Source organism: Tenrec ecaudatus, chromosome 7 (genome assembly GCF_050624435.1).
Source record: "Tenrec ecaudatus isolate mTenEca1 chromosome 7, mTenEca1.hap1, whole genome shotgun sequence".
NCBI classification, from domain to species: Eukaryota; Metazoa; Chordata; class Mammalia; order Afrosoricida; family Tenrecidae; genus Tenrec; species Tenrec ecaudatus.
In genome coordinates, this window is record NC_134536.1 from 97,894,412 (window position 1) to 97,913,256 (window position 18,845).

Genomic DNA, 18,845 nt, shown 5'->3' on the forward strand with positions numbered 1-18,845 from the left:
GATAAGATTTAAACTGTGTTCCAGAAACGTGTCTTGGTATCTTCTCTCGCTCACCACCATCCAGTCAATGTTGACTCATAGTGGCCCCCCTGTGGGTTTCCAAGACTGTAACTGTTTACAGGAGCAGAAAACCCAGACTTTCTCCCACCAAGCTGCTGGTGCTTGTGAACTTCTGACCAAGCGGTTCATAGCCCAACACATAACCCCTACACCACAGGGCTGCTGCTCTTGGGACCTTAACCCCTGTATCTGTAGATTTGGAATAGGGTCTTCCTTGCTTTGTTAAAGAGGTCATGTCAGTGTAGGGTGTGTCTTAAACCTAATGACTTTGGAACCATTCAAAAGGCTTATCATGTTCATGTTTTTCAGTTTATGAGATTCAAGATAGGTTAAATCTATAGAGACGGTAATTGGATTAATCGTCCCTTGGGTGTATGGCAGGGGGCGCTGTGAAGAAAGGGGAGCTAATAACGATGGATATGAGAATGAAGAAGATCTTCTAAAATTGATTGCGGTGATGAGTGTACAACTGTTCTTGATGTGAATGAATTATTAAATGGTATGATATGTGAATTATATGGCAATAAACTTTTTTAATAGGCATGTTATTTGTAGAGAGGAGCACATAAGCACAAATGGGTACAAGAGAGATCCCATGTGACCAGGAGCATAAACCAGGACGCCAGTGGCCTAAGTCTAGCATCTAGCCTCCTGAACTGCGAGAAAATAGATTCCGTTCCTGAGAATCACCCACTTGTGTTCTTTCTGCTACAGCAGCACTAGATAACGAAGATAGGCCCTCCTTCTAAAGCACGCCCTCCAACCTCACTGCCGTCAAGTCGATTCCAACTCGCTGCAGCCCTAACGGAGAGGGTTAAACCGCCCCAGTGAGTATCGGAGACGGTAACTCTTCTTTACAGGACTGGAGCGTATCAACCTTCCCCCTCAAAGCGCCTGATGGTTTTGAACTTCTGACCATACAGCTAGCAGACCAAAGTGTAACCCACTATAGCCCCAGTGCTCCCTAATACTTCATTAACAAGACCTAATTAATTCAGAAAATCTGTTGTATTACACCATATCAATCAAGCAACAAATCTAACCTATCAAATTAGAATCTGCCTTCATATTATTTAGGCTTAGCTTCCATTTTTCACTTGAAGAGTCTCCTTAACATTACATGTCATTCTGTTCCATTCAGAATGTATTAGATTCAGTGTGTACAAATGCATAGCTTTTCACCAAAAAGTTTTCTGCGAAGAACATCCTAAAGTTACTTCTTTTTTTTTTTTTTTTTGGTAAAGTAACCAGTAAAGCAGGTCAAAACTACTCAACTACAACTTTCTCTAAGAATACCCAGAACAATTCCTCTGGCTTTCACAAAGAACTGAGAATCAAGGATCTTGCCCCAATGGTTACTGTCATTCTCCATGTTCGGCCCGCCCCACCCCTAACTGTTCAGTGTTTAGGCTTTCAGAGTTTCATAAGATCTGACCCACCAGCACCAAAGAGAATTTCATAAATGTCATTTTCTCTACAGATACAAAAGACATTTAAGAACCTTTCAGGATTCAAAGGAATTCATGTGTCAGGATTTAGGTAAGTAAGAGTCTGCCTCTTCTGAATTTTTCAATTATTTTCTCCCTATCCTCTTTTACAAGCAGCACCAAGGGTATTATAAGGACCCTTCTCCCATGTCTGTTTAGTTCTGCCAACTTCTGGAACCTGAACGCGTCTCAGATGAAGGCATTGTCTGATCAGAACGTGACTCTGGATGGCTTTTAAGGAGTTACGCTGGTGCTGCATGTCCTTCCTTCTCAGACTGCGAGAAACACTGTCTTCTGCTGGGGCTCATCTGCTAGCCTTTGGCAAGGTTGGTATTAATGAACCTCTTAGGAAAATACCTCAGTAGAGACAGAGCAAAAGGAGAAGCAATTAGTTACCTCAGTAGCTGAGCGCCTGATTTCCTAATGACTGCAAATATCCTCATCATTTAAGCCAACCATGCAGGAGGCAGGTGACACTAATAAAAATCGATGCCTCTGGGGAGAGGAACAGTCCTTGGATGGTGCACGCACTTAAGAACTTAACAGTGCCCCAAAAGGTTGGAAGATCAAGTCCACCCAGAGCTAACTGGGCAGAACAGCCTAGAGATCTACTTCCAAAACACAAAAATCAGTCATTGAAAACCTGATGGAGCGTGGCTCTACTTTGACACCCATGGGTCACCAGGAGTCGGAAACTCTTCAAAGAACAGGACCAGAAAGGCGCAGGGGACTGGGGTGCGCTGGGGAGGAGTGGAAATGAGCCTCCCAAAATATACATCTATATCCTTTTGGTGTTTGGACCATAGTGATGTGTTCCTGCTCAAAAAAATGCTGAATTAATTTTTGTAATGAAATGAATAATAAATGGGTACCGAGCGAAGGCAAGGTTCAGATCACCTTCCTGCTGACTTTCCCAGGACCAAGTAAGTCTACATCTGCATCCATTAGCATCTCAACCCTCTGCTGTGGATTCGGGATTTAGAGCTCCAACACACCACACACACACACACACACACACACACACACACACACACACACACACACAGAGAGAGAGAGAGAGAGAGACACAAAGTCTAGCTATTCAGAGCATCTATAGGTGGGATGATAATTTTTTTTCCATGGTTGTTGCTGCTGCTTTTGATGTGCTGCACGGTAAATGCCAGTCCTTTGTGGGCAGGATGAGATTCGTTGCTTCCCGGGGAATCTGTAAAGCAAGGAGTGGAAGCCACACAGCAGTTCTTCTTAGTTTTTCACCACACGCCCTAAAGCAACAAGGTGCCCTGGGCGAGCACAACAGCCTCTCAGAAAGACCCGCCTCTGAAGGGCTCTACCTCCTCACTTCTTTCCAGGTTATCAGACGCTACTGATGAGTGTTACTGAAAGTATTACAAAGTGAAGATAAGAGATGAAATCCTTAATACTTAGGAGTATATAGCAAAGCAGACTCGTTTTCTTTATTCTAAGATGCTTCTCTGCAGCATTTCATGTGAAATCTGATGAATTAGATAGAAATAAAAACTGATAGGACAAAAGTCTCATAGATAGCAAGGAAATACCACTGCAGTTAGAGAACACATTTTTAGTTTATAGCTGAAGAAAAGATGGAAACAGTTCACCAGGTGAATGCTCCAATGCTCATTATCTTCTCCCTTCAATAAATAAACAACCAATGTTTTAGATGATAAAGCTCTGCCAAGTAAAAAATTTAAAGATAATCTCTTGAGACTACACCTTCTCTATTTGTTTATAAGATTTTCTTCATTTCTGGAGAAGCTGCTTATAAACTTAATGACATTTTCCCAATGATTTTCATTAAGCATAGAGACTTCATCCCCCAGAAAAATATTTCAGTTCCTGAATATGATAAAATATATGCATAAACATGCACACTTTTCATCATTAATAGTCATACTCTGGAGACTGTAAGATAAGCTTCGTATGGAACAAGCTCTACTCCTGTGGGGCAAAACTCCCACAAAGGAACTAAAATCCATGAGTCTTTTTTTTTCCAAGTAATTTTTTTATTATTTTATTTCCAGTGTCCTTTTTAACTAAGAGTAATTAGTATCCTATCACTTTGGAAATTCCAACCTTTTATTTCATTTGTTACATTTAACAATTTGTAAACCTCTTCCTAATTGTTAAAAACAAACAGTATGGTTCTTCGGCCTGTCAAGACCCTCTACAAAACTATCCATTTTTCATATTGCTCATGCAATGCCTTACCATTTTATTCTTGATAACTGTCATTGCTCAAATCAATACCAAATAATAGTGACCCTGTAAGAATAGAAGTCCCCATGGAGTGTCCTGGGTTGGAATTCTTCTGGGAGCAGATATCCAGGTCTTTTTGTACCTTGGAACAAACTGGCTGGTTTAAATGACCAGCCTTTCTATTAGCTGAGTTCTTAATCCATGCACTTCCAGGACTACTATATATATATATATATATATGAAATTTGTTTTATTTTTTAAATCATTTCATTGGGGGCTCATACAATTCTTATCACAATCCATACATACATCCACTGTGTCAAGCACATCTGTACATTTGCTGCCAGCATCATTCTCAAAACATTTTCCTTCTACTTGAGCCCTTGATATTGGTTCCTCATTTTCCCTCCTCCCTCTCCACTCCCCCCTCCCTCATGAACCCTTCATAATTCACAAATTATTACTTTGTCACCCATGAATATTTTGGTACTATCTTATCTCCGACTCGTTGTATAAATCCTGATTCACAACTGGAGAAGTACTTTTATATCAAGGACTTCATTTGATTCTCTACACACAGTTGAGAAGTAGTTAGAATATCTATTGTTAATGCATTTATATGGATGAACAGTAAAGGGTCCACTTTAATGCTTGCTTTATCTTTTACAGCAAATGTGGGAAACTATCAACAATCAGTAAATCTACTTTGAGGGTAGAGTAGTCAAAGACTCATACACAAGTACCCATAGCAATTTTATTTGTAAGAACTGGCAGCAATCCAAATGCCCATCAACAGAGCAATAGATAAACAATCGTGATATGTACAAAGAACAGCGTGCCACTAGGCAAAAGAATGAACTATTGGAAGACACAACAGCATAGCATTGTTGCATCTCAAAATAATTATGTGGAGTGAACTCAGAAAGGAGTGCATTGGAATGCCATCTACACAAAATTCCAGAAAATGCAAGCCAGTCTACAGGGCAGAAAGCTGGGCAATAGTTGGGGAGAGTAAAGAGGAGGGGGCAACAGTGGGTGTTCAAAAAGGAGGCGAGCGAGCTTTTCTGACCATTAAGTATGTTTACTGTCTTGATTCCGATGGTTTCAAAGAGATTTTACACAGTTAGAGAGATTTGTAATAATTCTACATGTAATTTTATACATCTTTCACACATACAGGTCAAATGTATCAAAGTGCACATCTTAAACATGTGCAACATGTGAATTCTGCATCTTGTGTGAATTCGCATTTCATGTGAATTGTGTGAATAAAGCAATGCAAACAACAAGAATCTCAAGGGAACATGACCTCACAAGAGTACTGTAGTCGCCCAGAAAGCCTGGTCCCCCACACAGTCACTAGGAGAAAGCAAATGTTTTTTTGGTTTCTCTAGCAGGAAGACCCTTCTCAGAGGGCAAGGTTAGTTAGACAGCTTTTGATTCTCCCTGGGGTTTCCACAGCAGTCTGGTGCAGCGGAGGCCATTTCCCTCCTAGGATACCTGGGCGTGGAAACTGGACGGCTTCACAGGCTAGACAGAAAGAGCAGTAATGCTAATCTTATGTACATTTGGTGTCTGTTGGCACCTGTTGCTTAAGATGTAAAATTTTAAAATTACATATCGTTTCTGAAGGAAATTAACAAGTATTTATGCATATGCTCATGGAGGCCTAACAAAGCCCGGTGCATCAAGCCAATTCTGACAGATCGGAATCTTATACCAGGTTTTCCAGAATGTAAATGTTGACAGGGGCAGACAGCAACCTCTTTCTCCATCAAAATATCTGTTGGGTTTGAACTACCGACCTTGTAGTTAAGCAGCCTAATGCACATTGTCACTATCAAACTCTCCAAACTAACTGCTATCAAAGCAGTGCTGACTCACAGGGTCCACCTGTGGATTTCTGAGGCTGTAGGGGTTCACGGGAGTAGAAAACCCAGCCCGTCTGTCTTCCACTGGGCTGCTGGTGTCTCCAAAAGAACCGTGTGGACCGCAGCCCGGCACGTAACCACCACACCAACAGTGTCACTCAGGCCCCCATCATGGTTGGAGGGAAATCACCAGAGGCGTTTTCCCTGGGTGGACCCTGCAAATGTATTGTGACCTTCCACTGTCATTCGTCGCCTTCTGCAAACCTGAGTCTCACAGTTAAAGCACTGATATTACTCCCTCCTTTGGATTTGGATGATGTCATGTCACATCCTTGGGTCACGGATGTTGGTGCGGTTCTTCCATGTAGGCTTAGTTGCCTTCTTCTCCATAGGGTCTTAGGCTAGAAGTGCCACTGACACTTGTTCACCTGGAGCGATCGCAGCACCAACAACTCACCAGAGTACGACAAACGGACAGACAAGTGGGGCTTCCGTGCAGATAAAAACATTTCCGAATACACTAAGACACTGCAATTAGTATAATAATAATATAGTAAAATAAAAGTAGTAACTTCAAATGAGACAGTACTCTGTATGCGTGTATAGGTAGACATCACTGTAAAAATCATTACAAACAATTCTTAAATACTTTCAATAGAGAGAGAGAGAGATTGTCATTAAACTTAATTGCCTTGCGTATTGGAAGGGGCATTCACAAGGTACCATTGTGATGACATTGATAAGATGTTGCAGCCGAAGGTGTTGGAGAACTAGTGATGGAGGCGCTATGGGTCTGTTGTTGGAAGGAAAGCACCCGGTGCTGGAGAGGGCGGGTTTGGTTCTACTGAGAGGAAGGCTGATCTACCTCTGTAGCCCATTTTCAAAGGAGGCACTGAGGGAGGTCTGACAGAGCTGTCCTTGTTCGTGGCACCAACGGTCTTTCAGCCGCCGCAGCCCTCTGTAAGCACACGATAAGCTCTGGTGAAGCGCTGTTTGGGAATCTGCTAACTTTGCCGGCCCTGCTTTCGTGAAGCTACAATGTTAACTCTTTCACCAAAAATGTTTCGGCCTGGACTCTTTAGGTCACAGCCATGTCCTCAAATGCTCTTCTCCGCTGTTCCAGAAGAGCTACGTGGGGTTGTTCTTCAGCGTGAGAATCAGCTCTAAAACATCACTTTCACTGAGGTCTAACCACCGTTGATTGCCAACATCAACCACAGCTGACACTGCACCCCTGAAAAGCACGCACAAATGTGGACATAATTCGCTCCACACTCCTGTCATATTTGACTGCTGCCTTTCATCCTGAGGATCATCAAAGCAGTTTAATGACACCAGAAATGTTACATAACTCCCTTAAGATCATAGAACTCCCTTACGCCAATCACATCATTTTGGGGTAGCCCTGGCTGCTTGGGAGATGGCATGCCATAAAATAAGACATCTTACAACAGGCTCCGACAGCCTGATCCATCTGCTGATGTAGCATTGTGATGTTGCGGAGGTAAAAATATGACCTTTCCACTGTCTGAAGGTCATCCAAAGTGCTTTCATGTTCAGGTGCTTTGTCAACACGAGGAAAATCTTAAAAGGAATTTTGTCAGCCAACCAATAAATGTTCATCAGCAGAGACAAAATGGTTCAAGAATCAATCTTCAAGGATGAAGCTTATAACCCAAGTCTTTGCATTTTCCTTCCGAATAACAGGAAGCATGCCTTCATAACAAGGTAAAGTCCCCTCAGGTGCACCCTCAGTGGTGCACAAAAAATGGAGCCATGGTGCTTTCGGGGATTATGATTTGGGCTGTTAATCACAAGGTCAGCAGATCGAACCCACAAATTCCTCGGCAAAAGGTGAGACTTTCTACTTCTGTAAAGATTTACCGTCTCAGAAGCGCACAGGGGCAGTTCTATCCTGCCATATAGAGTCAGCATGAGTCAGAATTGACTGAGTGACTGAGAGTTTTTGAGTTTGATACAAGGACTTGAGATTAAAATCCCTGGATACCATCCCCCCAACTAACAGCATAATTATGATGTGCCAAATGTACATCTTTCAATGCCACATGCCCTGGTGCATTTTGCCGTCTTTTGAAATACAAGCTATTTCAGGCATTTTCTCCCCAAAGCAAGTCACTCTAGCAAATAACTTCCATCCTCAATAGTTTTTTCCAACCTTTCAGGAAAATTACTCACAGGACCTACACCAGAACTACTGCTTCACCGGGCACCTTAAGGTTATATAAATCATCGTCACTTTGAAACAATGGAACCAACTCCTCTGCTAACTAACTCGCCATTTGAATCACCTTCCCTTGTAACACACGTAGCTTTATACTGCTGAAAAGTCTCAAGCCTTTTCTTGGAATAAATTTAGTAAGGCTAATAGGTATATTATGCTGATTTTGGTCATCTGGTTAAATTGATAATTTAATTACATTATCGATCACTTTTCCATTTCAATAAATAAACCATTGCGTTTCTTAGTAATGCTGATGCTGTTCATCAGGGCAGAGCCTTCCATAGGCTCCAGTATTCTCACTTTATCCTTTAAAATTGTTGACTGCCTGTAGCCTAATGCTTGTCCAATGTCTGATGGCATTGCACCTCTTTCTGGCAGCTTCCTGTCGATGTACTACAACGAGTTTGTAATGACCGCTAGCAAAATTTTATCTGTGTGTGATACTAGTGATATTGCTTTATAATTTCCACATTCTATTCCATCACCTTTCCTTGAAATGGTCACAAACATGGATTCCTTCCACTCAGTTGGCCAGGTAGCTGTCTTTCAAGTTATTGACATAGATGAGTGAGTTCTTCCAACGTTTAGGAAACACTTCAATTGATATTCAATCAATCCCCAATGCCCATTTTTTTGCCAATGCCTTTAGTGTAGCATAGACATCTTCCTTCGATGCCATCAGTTCTTCACCATGTGCTACTGAAATGGTTAAACATCAACCAATTCTTTCTGGTAAAATTACTTTATATAATCTTTCCATGCTAGGTATTAGCTGTCTGCAAACCAGATCTTCTTAACCCTGTACTGTCATACAGAGCGTAAGAAATGCATTTATAAAATGTTATTGAAAACCTCCCTGGCAGTGGAGACCCAAAGCCCATCTGTAGGCAACTGGACAGCCCCTTACAGAAGGCTCTCATCTCAGGGAGAAGATGAGCCAGTCAGGGTGCAGTGTAGCAATGACGAAATATACAACTTTCCTCTAGTTTTTTAATGCTTCCTGGCCCCCACTATCATGATCCCAATTCTACCTTACAAATCTGGCTAGACCAGAGGATGTACACTGGTACAGATAGGAACTGGAAATACAGGGAATCCAGGACAGATGATCCCTTCAGGACCAGTGGTGAGAGTGGCGATACTGGGTGGGTGGAGGAAGGGTGGGGTTTAGGGGGAACTAATTACAAGGATCTACATATAACCTCCTCCCTGAGGGATGGACTACAGAAAAGTGGGTGAAGGGAGACATCAGACAGTGTAAGATATGACAAAATAATAATTTATAAATTATCAAGGGTTCATTAGGGGGAGGAGAACATGTATGGAGGAGAATAAAGGTGTTGATACCAAGATCTCAAGTAGAAAGCAAATGTCTTGAAAATGATGAGGGAAACAAATGTACAAATGTCCTTGACACAATGGATGGATGGATGGATGGATGGATGGATGGATGGATGGATGGTGATAAGAGTTGCATGAGCCCCCAGTAAAATGATTTTTTTAAAGAAATAAAACCTCCCTGGCACTACCACCACCCAAAGTGTCAGATGCACAGGGCTATATTTGTGGCCTCTGTAGGAGAAATTTGAACAATTCAAGGAGTTTAACAGGAAAGTCAAAAGTGCATATGATCTTTGAACTAAGGCTCCGATCCTTATCAGAAATATAATATAATGATGTTTATTTACTAAGATTCCTATTAGAATGTTCAACTAGATTCCCGTGGCCATGTCCATGTGTCCACTGAGTCGTGTTCAAAGCTCCGCGGTTCTTGTTTCTCGCTGAGTTTCATTCTCACCGTCAGTATGAATCTACTCAACACTGGCTGGCTGCAGAACCTGGGGGACGGGCAAGCCCCGTAACAGCCGCCGCCTGGCTGGTCCCTCCATCAAGGACAAGTCCTTCACGGCCTTTTACTTCACCTTCAGCAGTGGGTTTCAGCGATGTCTTTCCTAACCCCAACCCAGAGGTGGTCTTCTCCGACAGCGTCATAGTCATTGGCTCGTTTACGTGCGCATCTTCGGCTGTCACCCAACGGCTTCACTCAGGTACCGTGCACTACCACATGGAGTTGCTGCCCGTGGCCTCAGCTTCCGCCCGATCCCCAACCCGCTGTGACTGCGCACTGAGGAGGACTCCTGCACCAAAGGCATGGAGGTGAGTGTGGTGCTGAAGGGCTTCCCCAATGCCTGCAGCGCCAAGAAAGAGCAACCTGCTTGCGGGCCCTAGCCAGGAAGTTCAAGACTGCCCTTGCACCACCTGGGGGCTCACTAGCGCATGCTGGGGACCTGCTCACTGCCCTCTACTCCATTCCCCGGGACTCCATTGAGATACTGTGGACGAGGTGGCTGTGGAAGGGTACCCTGCAAGGGAAAAAGGACATCTTTGTAGAGCCCCTGAACCTGTCTGCACCGCCCCGGCGAGGCCCAGGGCCAAGTGCGGCCCTCACCTACTGCGACCTGCACCGGAGTCATCACGACGACTTACTCCAGATGCTGGACGTGTCACCTGAGTTCTCTGACCACTTCTGGTCCAACCTGGAGATCACCTGCCACCTGCGAGCCACCAACGTGATCCCTAGTTCTCGGCAGCACAGAGCCGGCAATGCAGGCGCAAGCGAATAGACAAGGACAGGGAGCAATCAGAGGAGGTGTTGTCCCTGGGGCCTGGCCAAGCAGGGGGGGACAATGGGGGCAAGCCCATCTAGCGGTCCCTCCAGCCCTGCGAACAGTGAGGATGAGGGGCAAGGCCGGAGTTGCAGCCCCTTTCCCTGCTGCCTTCTCCAGCCTCAGAAGGCTGCCCAGGGAGGGACCCGTGGGTGAGGGTGGTGAGAGCACCGTGGCACTTGTACCCCACAGTCAGGAACCTTCTCAGGAGTGTCTTCAGCTTCTGAGAGGACAGTAGGGAAACCAGGGGCGGGAGCGCCCTCACTGCCCTGTTACCTTCGCTACCACCCCCAGTCTCCCCAGCACCCTCTTTCCAGCCCAGGTCGCTGGCCTCAAGGCGGCGTGGAGACTCAGAGCCGGCTGAGGGTGGACATGGCTACTGTGCTACAGCTGACAGACAGCACTGGCTCCGCCTGCCGACAGTGCTGTGACCTCCCCGGGACCTGGTCTCACCTCCACCTCCCCTCTGCTGCCTCTCAGACCCATTCCCATCCTCGCTCTGGACTCCCTTTCTCTGGCTTCCCAGTTCATGGGCTGTGACAACTCCGCCCAGCGCTCCCCCAGTCGGACCAATGGACGCACTCTGCCTTTTCCCTGCAGGGCCAATGGGGGGCCTAACTCCCAGCTCCTGCACAGAAAGGCTCAGATTCAGGCAGTTAGTGGGGCTGCCCAATGTGGACATAGGACACATCCAGGTGCCAAGTCCGGCCTAGGCCCCTCTCCTCCAGTGCCCAGGCGCTGGTGGCCGTGGCTATAGCCCAGCTCCTCCCAGCGCTCAGGACCATCTCCTCCTGCATCTCCTGGGCCCCAGTGGGAGGAGCAGGTGCAGGGCCTGGCAGTGCAAAGGGGGCCTGTGGTCCCACCCTGTCCTTGGAGCATTAGCTGGTCTAACTGCTCAGAGGCACTGGCCAGGACTGTACGCACCTCGAGGATCTTCTGCCACTTACTGTTCTTATATGTTACAGATCATATAAAGTGCATTTGAATAATTAAAGAGTTGCAAAAATTATGAGTAATAAATAATTGTCCTGAAAATAACACAAACAAAAATAACTTCAAGAGAAGAATGTTCCATTGTTTCATATGCAATGATAATTTGAATATCTAAATTTCATAAAACTTTTCTCTCCTCTGTATATGCCATTCCAAATGACAGCATGAAGACCAAAGAGAGAAAGAGATAGGTAATTTGGAATTATTTTATGTTGAGAAATGCAGCAGTATTTTCCTCCATAAATCTATATGTGCTAACCTAATATAAATCATTTTTATCTATTATGTACAGGATAAGCCAATGGCCTGTTGGTAGTTTCTTATTTAAATTTGTTATATGAATAATTAATCAATTATTCAGTAATGGGGGAAGCTCTAGTTAAAATCATTATGTGAGTTAAGCAGGTAGATACTGATTAGCCAGCTAAAAGATTGTTCTATAAAATTCAAAGTTTAATTAGAAAAGCACATATCTATGATACAAAAATACTTCTTAAATGCCATTTGACAGGAAGTTGTCTGCCTGAATTCACATACATACATGCAAACAAAATCTGTAAAGAAAAAAACAGGAGGATTAATTTGCACCTTGGTCCCAAGATCAGTTTGAGTTGTGAAAAGACCCACTATGCCTTAGAGACATCAGTAACAAGGAACAAAGCTTTGACTCCTGTAATTGTCTAGTGAAATAATGAAGTGAGACTCAGGCTGATTGTACAGCCTAAATAACTGCTAGCGATACACATTATCAGTTCTTGTGACCTCTACATCCTTCTGTGTGGATGGATGGTGTGAACACAAAGGCAAAACCTGATCCTAGAGGAGAGAGCTATAACGAACTCTGTTTCATTTTTATATGCAAAAGGCATCGAGTTAATAAATAACAAAAATAACTAATCAGATACTATTTTCCTTTCTCCTTATTCTAATGTATCATTTTTAAAGCAACTCAAGAGGAGGGGGATATTTCTGTTTGAATTTTATTCTTTTAATTTAAAAAAGAAACTTCTTGGGAAAATGTGCACCAGATATTTCCCTATGATCTAAATTGTTTTACTTGGTTACAATATGCAAATAATATTGATCTACTGCTATAAAATAAATTGCTATTTCCTCAAAAAATAACTCCCATCAAGTCTATATCAACTCATAGACTTCACTAAAGATGGCTATTTCTGGAAGAATTCATCCTGCACACTGGTTTCATTTACCTACAAGACAACCAGAAGCGCTGGTTGCTATCAACAACTTTTTTTCCATAAAAGTCTCAATGAAAACTCTGTCACTTCATTCAATTAGTAAGCCCTCTTCAAGTTGAATTTAACCTCTAGGATAGTACCTATTTTAGCACATAGGATGTATTTTTTCTTACATTTAAAATTTCTAATAAACATTGAAATTAGTTCAGAAATGGTGCATTCTTTATGAAGCCACAAGGATAAAAGAATGAAGATGTCCTAAAGCTTTGTCGCAATTGAGTGAGTCATTTTGCAAGCTACCTACCAATGACTCTGGGTGTGATGCGTCTGCTGTCCACAGTCCAAACTTCACAGAGGTACAACTTACGACCATCTTCAAAATGGACATCCAGAAACAAAGAGCCCTGCAGATGACCTCCTGCCTTTGGATTCCAACAAAATTGAAAATCCTGGAATCATGGAGGAGTACAAACAACCAGGAATCTCTCCCACAGCTGTAGAACTCAAAAAGCTGATCAGCAGAGCATTCGAAGACCAGTCCTTAGACACGGGGACAATTCAATTCATTGATGGTGAGTTGCTGGTCTCGTATTTCTGAGTTTATCTTCATGCTGGTAAGGTGATAGAGTTGTGTGAATGCTTCATTGCTCCTGTCATGTTAACTGGACCTTGCACAGTTACTGTCGCGGGCACATCACACACAGTAACATTTCTGCCTTAACTCACTGCCTCTTTGGGTTTCATTTGATAAGCCTTTGATGACCTTCACAATAAGAGCAGCTCTAGGTGAATATCATGGTCAATCATTAGACAAAGCAGAGCGAAGAACCATGGAGAATTCAGTCCCTGGCACAACCCAAGCCGAATCCCTCCTCTGTATCATCCAAGTCCCAGCAGGAAACAGGTTGTGTTAGGTACCATCAAGTCAGTTCTGTGCCTTAGCAACCATATGCACAACGGATCAAAACACTGCTGAATCCTGAGCCATCCCTACAATGATTCCCGTGCCTGAGCCTATTGTTGCAGCCACTTTGTCAATCCATCTCATGAGGGGCCTCCCTCTCTCTCTCTGCCCGTCTATTTTTACCAAGCATGATGTCCTTTCCAGGGACTGGTCTCTTCTGGCAACATGCCCAAAGTCTGTGAATTAAAGTCTCACCATCTTTGCCGCTATGGAGCACTCTGGCCGTGCTTCTTCCAACACATCAGTTTGCCCTTTGAACAGCCCATGGCACTTTCAATATTCTTCTCCAGCATCACAAGTCAAATGCATCCATTCTTCTCTGCTCTTCCTTATTCAATGTCCAAATTTCACGTGCAAATGAGGCAATTGAAGTAGCTTGGCTTGGGTTGGGGTCTTAGACTTCAAAGTAGCATCCTTGCTTTTCAGAAAACAGGTGGCATGCTCAAATTAGGATAATTTTGTACAATGAAAATATTGTACCAGTCTTAAGAAATCAGCCCTTCATTTATAGAGGTCCAAATACAGGCATGTACATATGTAAATATATTTACATATGATGATGGGAAACTAGATCTATGTGCAAATATTTATAGGTTTAGTATTAAGGGAGCAGATGGACACCAAGCCTCTACTCAAGTACTCCCTCAATGCAAGAATACTTTGTTCTATTTACCTGGAATTCCATGATGCTCACTTTCCCAACACAATCACTGAAGACAAAGCGAGTACATAAACAAATGTAGTGAAGAAATCTGATGGTGCCCAGCTATCAAAAGATATAGCATCTGGCGTCTTAAAGGCTTGAAGATAAACAAGCAGCCATCTAGCTCAGAAGCAACAAAGCCCACATGGAAGAAGCACACCAGCCTGTTTGATCACGAGGTGTCAATGGGATCAGGTATCAGACATCAAAGAACAAAATATTGTATCACTAGGAATGAGGGGGAGTGTAGAGTGGGGACCCAAAGCCCATCAGTAGGCAACTGGACATCCCCTCACAGAAGGGTCTCAGGGAGAAGACAAGCCAGTAAGGGTGCAGTATAGCAGTGATAAAACATACAACTTAGTTCTTAAATGCTTCCTCCCCACCCACCCACCCCCCATCATGATCACAATTCTACCTTGCAAATATGGCTAGACCAGAGGATATACACTGGTACAGATAGCAACTGAAAGCACAGGTAATCCAGAACAGATGAACCCCTCAGGACCAGTGGTGAGAGTGGCGATACCAAGAGCATGGAGGGAAGGTTGGGTAGAAAGGGGGAACCGATTATAAGGATCTACATATAACCATCCTCCTGGGGGATGGGCAACAGAAAAGTGGGTGAAGGGAGACATTGTACAGTGTAAGATATAACAAAATAATAATTATAAATCATCAAGGGTTCATGAGAGAGGGGGGAGAGTTGGGAGGGAGGAGAAAAAATGAGGAGCTGATACCAAGGGCTCAAGTAGAAAGCAAATGTTTTGAAAATGATGATGACAACAAAATACAAATGTGCTTGACACAACGGATGGGTGAATGGATTGTGATAAGAGTTGTACAAGCCCCCAATAAAATGATTTTTTTAAGAAATAAATTAGCCTTAGTGGTGCAATGGTTAAAGCATGCCTATGTGCCCATTTAGCAGCCAGCAGTTAGATAGCAAGATGTGGCCGTCTGCTTCCAGACACTGCTGCCTGCGAAATCTTACGGGTCCGTTCTGCTCTGTCCATGTAGGTCAGAATCAGCTCTGGTTCACAGAAGCAGCAGCAACATTCTTTAAGAACACGTTATTGCTACTCTCTCCCACCTAGACCATTTTATAGTCCACCACCAAACAACTAAAGAAGACACATCCGAACCTTGTGATTTTCCGCCCACAGAAACCACGGCATCATTGACGGGCTCTGCTGCCAACATGCCTCCCGAGCTCTCAATGACCCTCGCCGATCTCACAAAAGTGAGTGAGTTTAGTGTCTTCTTTGTCCTTTATTCACATAGGCAAAAAGCTTCAAATGCTTCCATCAAAACTCCATTTAAGGTCTGAAAAATTCCCTTTGCAATGCCAATTATGATTATTTTCTGGATATGCAGTATCTGCATTAATAACATAATGCAATTTCCTCTTGAAATACCCTAAAATTCACAGCTTTCTGCAATTTATTTATATCTTTGCTTATATTTTATTTAATTTTCATATATTTTGTTTATATCTTTATTCAATTTATTTCTATCTTTGTTTCAATTAGTGTTAGATTTTATGTCTGCTTTTGATAAAACACTATCAAAAACTGAAAAGAATCATTAAAGGAGAAGATATTATGTATCTTTGACCTTCAAAAGTCAATGTCAATATAGGCATACTTTATAAATTTGTGTTGAAGCTTCAAAGTCTTATCTAAATAGTTGTTTGAGGAAGTTTTGAGTACAAAGTAATGCTCTAGAATATACAATAAATTCAATCATTCATTTTCATATTTCATTTAAAGTTAAACTCATTTAATTTATGCCCAAAGCTGTCATTGCGATGCTCGAAATAAAGGTGCTGACCAAGCTGGTGTCACTTTCATAAGAAAGGCGCCGGGATTCAAACATTCACGGACAATTCCAAGTACTTGAGTTGCATTCATCCTACTCCGGCCTATTTGGTGAGCCAAGAAGCCAACAGAGCATCCTGTGCCCCTGGCTCATTGTGTGCTAGCCTTCTACAACCACCTTTCTGCTTCAGAATCTTCCTCCACAGTGAATTCAAACAAATGATATACTTTAATTTAGATGATAAAAAATACAGAGTACAGCCACAAACTATTCCTTCTCAATATCTGTCTTGCTAAGTTTATTCTTCGGGGTGCTGCTTTGAGTTCAGAACTTCCTTTTGATCAATCCAGGTATAAGACAGTTGACAGAGCAGAGCATGGCTTATGGGGTAAGTCTCTTCCCACCAAATCTATGTTAGCTGTCATCATCCGCCTTGGGAAATCCATCTTTGTCACTACCTCATAGACCAGTGACAACGTCTTTTCTGATGCTACAGAATGCAACATCGTTTGCCTACACCTGCACTTCCAAAGGAAATTACCAGTTAATGGAAGCACCCTCCTCTAAATAGGACCAAACTGAAAACAAAACTCATAGTCAGGAGTGGATTCCAAGCCGTAGTGGTCTTAATTGTCCAGTTAGAACTGCCCCTCTAAGTTTCCAAGACTGTAACTCTCTTTACGGGAGTAGAAAGCCTCATCTTTCTCCCAAAGTGTGGCTGGAGATTTCGAACCGCTAGGCCTGTGGCCAGCAGCCCAAAGAGCAACAGGACTCCACCATGGCTGCAGCAGGGGCACGCCCTGAACCAGCCTTCTGTAAACCCTAGCCCTGCCAGCCTTTTCCTAGGGTCGAGTGAAGGAAACTCAAACCACAGGAGCCCCAAATGCCACCCACACAGAACAGCAATCTCTTCTTGGCTTCCAAACCCACAGTCTGTCAGGAGACGGTAGCTCCGAGGTCCAACTCTGACAGGCAGCAATGCAAGCAGGTGGATTGGTCCTTTACAGTCGACAAGTAAAGGATTTCTTCACACCACATAGGAAGAGAAAGGTGTTGTGTAAAGGCTGACTGTTGATATTGTCTAATCTGTTAACAATGTGTTTCTTCAATGAAAACTAGCTCATGTGTTATTGATAAGGAAGGATGTGCTTTAACTCTAAAGTACTTGGGTTCTTTTTTTAATTTCTGAGAATGTTAATTTTGGGGGGCGATATCATCAGTCTCATGGGTTAAGAGAGCAGTAGATGAAGACCTTTAAGAAAAATAAATGAATCTTCTGCCGCAGAGCCTTCCTTTTGTGCCAACGGTAGATGAATTGGCGGCTCCAAGGGCCCTTATGCTTTCTGGTTTACAGATCTCTCTGGAAATGCTACACATGTACACGTCTCTAGGGACACACAAGATCCAGAATAGACATCTGAGAAAGATGCACAAGAATTTTAAGTGCAGATGCCAGATGCAAGCTGTTGTAACTTGTATTTTCATAGCATTGTTATTTTGTTAGGTTTGAGCTCACGTTATAAAATTCTACAGGTTTTAAGTGTTCCACCTCCACCCTATCTTTTTCATAAACTCCGTACAATTATTAGTATGCAATTTTATGACACGCAAGATTTTTCAGAAATGCATAGTATCTAGAGAGCACAGCCAAGCCAAACGCACAAATTGGTTTTGGCTTACAGGATTACCGTTGAATAATGTTCACTGCATGTTACAATGCCCTGCTATCACATTACAAACCACCTCTAAACTTAGTGACTTACAACATGAGTCATGGCCAGAGCAATGAGCATGATTCTACTCTGCTTCATGTTGTGTCAACTGGGGTATCTCAACTGGTGTTGAAAATCGACCTCCAAGATGGTCAGTTAAATTGATAGCTAATAAGTGCTTCACTAGAGCTATTGGTTAAGAATCTCAGTTCCTGTCTGTAGAAGCTTCTCAACAGGGCTGCTTGACCTTCCTCACCACATGGAAGCTGAATTCAAAGAGCCAGTACTCTAGAGAAAGAAAAAGCTGCCCATCTGTTGAGGGCTCAGAAAGACATACTCCTCTCCCATTCTAATGACTAGACAGCCATAAAGTCTTTATCTTGATTCAAGAGGCGGAAACATATATCTTGTCTCATGAATAGGAGCCATATCAAAGAATTTCAGGTAAATTATAATCTATCATAATCCACATCAACCATTCTTTCAACATCTATCTCATTTAAGAGTTGGTTCCCAAAAAGCAAATCAAAACTTCTGGTTAAATAATTGGTATTAATGCTCACTGAATTCATCCCTTTCATTAAGATATAAGAACATCTTAGTATACGATCAGCATGTCAAATAGGCTAATAAAAAGAATATTAACCAATGATAACAGCATTATCATATTTTAATTGCTTCACTGTTCTTATTCGATTTATACATTCTTGATTTCCACTCCCTTCTTGCAATGCCTTCCTTAGGCTTCCACAGAAAGGCTCCTCCCTCGGTTCTTTGTCCTAGTTCCCTCACTACGAATCCTCCTACAGGCTCTTAATAGATTTTGGTGGGTCTCACTTATTAATTTTACTTCATCGGCAGGCTCGGCAATAAAGGAAAGTTCTATTAATCATGCAATTCTAGGTCTTCGTGC

The 18,845-nt window shown here is 42.8% G+C and overlaps 1 protein-coding gene across 1 annotated transcript in view; it reads left to right on the forward strand.

Annotated features, from left to right (window-relative positions):
• Window positions 1-18,845, forward strand: part of IMPG1 (interphotoreceptor matrix proteoglycan 1) — a gene marked incomplete at its 3' end in the record, with an annotated part of 133,327 nt that overhangs the window by 64,778 nt on the left and 49,704 nt on the right. Inside the window, 6 exon segments of the mRNA XM_075553758.1 lie at window positions 1,541-1,599; window positions 11,704-11,724; window positions 13,073-13,113; window positions 13,116-13,304; window positions 15,566-15,642; window positions 16,518-16,608. Coding sequence (XP_075409873.1) covers window positions 1,541-1,599; window positions 11,704-11,724; window positions 13,073-13,113; window positions 13,116-13,304; window positions 15,566-15,642; window positions 16,518-16,608 — 478 coding nt within the window.